At 38.5% G+C, this 2,503-nt stretch overlaps 1 protein-coding gene across 1 annotated transcript; it reads left to right on the top strand.

Moving 5' to 3' along the window:
* The first annotated feature begins 229 nt into the window (after positions 1-229).
* Positions 230-880, top strand: LOC123888486. Its single transcript, XM_045937556.1, has one exon. It carries the CDS (start codon positions 230-232, stop codon positions 878-880), a length of 651 nt encoding a protein of 216 aa, XP_045793512.1.
* The last annotated feature ends 1,623 nt before the right edge of the window (positions 881-2,503 follow it).

Raw genomic sequence — 2,503 nt, forward strand, 5'->3', positions numbered from 1 at the left:
GTTGCTTAAGGGCCAAGTTAGTTGGCTAAGTTTGTTAGTTTGTTGTTAATTGGTTGTAACCGCTTTGCAAGTGCTATATAAGGTCTTGCCTATGTCTAATGAGAACTAGTGATTGCATTTGCCTTAACATTTGGTATCAGTTTACCTCCAAAACGATCCAATCCTTTGATTCTTAACCGTTGTTAGTTACAAAGATTCATCGTTTTTTCGTTTCTTGCTTGAAGATTCCATGGCGGAATCAAGCACTTACCTGCAACCATCAATCCCTAGATTTGATGGACACTATGATCATTGGTCAATGCTTATGGAAAACCTGCTGAGATCCAAAGAATATTGGAATCTCATTGAAGATGGAGTGTTTGTTGCTCCTGCTGGCGCATCACAAGAACAAATTCAACGTGCACATGAGAGCAAATTGAATGATCTGAAGGCGAAGAACTTCTTGTTTCAAGCTATTGATAGAGCAATACTTGAAACCATTCTTGCAAGAAGCACAGCTAAAGAAATATGGGACTCAATGCGACAGAAGTATCAAGGATCCACCAAAGTGAAGAGAGCACAACTTCAGGCTTTGAGGAAGGAATTTGAAACCCTCAACATGAAGATTGGTGAATCCATTGAGGAGTATTTCTCAAGAACTCTGTGCATTGCCAACAAGATGAGTAGTCATGGTGAGACTGTGACACAGTCTATGATTGTTGAAAAGATCTTGAGATCTTTGACATCTAGATTCAACTATGTTGCTTGTTCAATAGAAGAATCTAATGATACAACAACCATGACAGTTGATGAGCTGCAGAGCAGCTTACTTGTTCAAGAACAAAGAATGAAGAGTCAGAAAGATGAGCAAGAACAGATCCTCAAGGTCTCTAATGGTTGAAGAGGCTACAATGGTGGTAGAGGAGAAGGTTCTTACAGCAGAGGTCGAGGTAGGGCCAGAGGAAGAGGGGGAAGAGGTGCTTCAATCAATAAAGATTCAGTGGAATGCTACAAATGTCACAAACTTGGTCATTATCAAGCTGATGAGACAAAAGAAATTCTTTTGATGGCTCAAGAAGTCAATAATTCAATAGAATCTGATGATAAGCTAGAGTTGTGGTTCTTGGATTCAGGTTGTAGCAATCACATGGTGGGAAACAAGAACTGGTTATTTGATTTTGATGACACATTCAAAGACTCAGTGAAATTGGGTGATGATTCAAAGATGGCTGTTGAAGGTAAAGGAAATCTGAAGTTGTACATCAAAGGTTTTGTTCAAACTCTCACAAGTGTGTATTACTTGCCTGGTTTGAAGAACAACCTATTGAGTATTGGCCAATTGCAGCAAAAGAATTTGACAATTATATTCAAAGATGATACCTGCAAAGTGTTTCATGATGAGAAAGGTTTAATCATGGCCACAGCAATGACTTTCAATGGAATGTTTGTGATCAAAGCACCTGTCATAGTCCCTCAATGTATGAAGATCTCAGGAGCTGATGACTCTACCCTGTGGCATCAGAGATATGGCCACTTGAGCTTCAAAGGTATGAATATACTGACTCAAAAGCAAATGGTTATTGGTTTGCCTAAGTTGAAGGAATCAAATGAAAAATGTACAAACTGTATGAAAGGCAAACAACAAAAACAATCTGCACCTAAGAAAAGTTCATGGAGAGCTAGCACAAAGTTAGAACTGGTTCATTCTGATATATGTGGACCAATTAGTCCTGAGTCAAATGGAAAGAAAAGATATTTCATCACCTTTACAGATGACATGAGCATAAAGACATGGATTTACTTCATGTATGAGAAATCTGAGGCCCTAACCATGTTTAAGAAGTTCAAAGCATTAGTTGAGAATGAATGTAAGCAAGCCATTCAATGCTTCAGAACAGATAGGGGAGGTGAGTATACTTCATCAGCTTTCAATGAATTTTGTGACACTCATGGCATAAGAAGACAGCTTACAGCAGCCTACACTCCACATCAGAATGGAGTCTCTGAGAGAAAGAATAGAACCATTATGAATATGGTTAGATGCATGATTAGTGAAAAGAATGTTCCAAAAAGTTTTTGGCCTAAAGCTGTGAATTGGGCTGCTCACATACTCAACAGATCTCCCACTTTTGCAGTCAAGGATGTGACTCCTGAAGAAGCTTGGAGTGGGATTAAACCATCTGTAAGCCATTTCAAAGTGTTTGGATGTATTGCTTATGTACATGTTCCAGATAACTTGAGAAAGAAGCTAGATGACAAAAGTACAGTCTGCATTCACTTAGGCTTAAGTGAAGAATCTAAGGCTTACAAGTTGTATGATCCAGTTAAAAAGAGAATTGTTGTCAGCAAAGATGTCAAGTTTGATGAAAGCAAACAGTGGAATTGGGATGATAAGAATACTGAAAATTCCAACAAGATGAGACAGTTAGTTGACTGTGATGATGTTGAAATCCCTTCCACAAGTTATGCACATGAGACAGACAATGATGCTGAAGAACAAGCCAACAATTCTCATAGTGAAGAT

Source organism: Trifolium pratense, linkage group LG1 (genome assembly GCF_020283565.1).
Source record: "Trifolium pratense cultivar HEN17-A07 linkage group LG1, ARS_RC_1.1, whole genome shotgun sequence".
Lineage (NCBI taxonomy): Eukaryota > Viridiplantae > Streptophyta > Magnoliopsida > Fabales > Fabaceae > Trifolium > Trifolium pratense.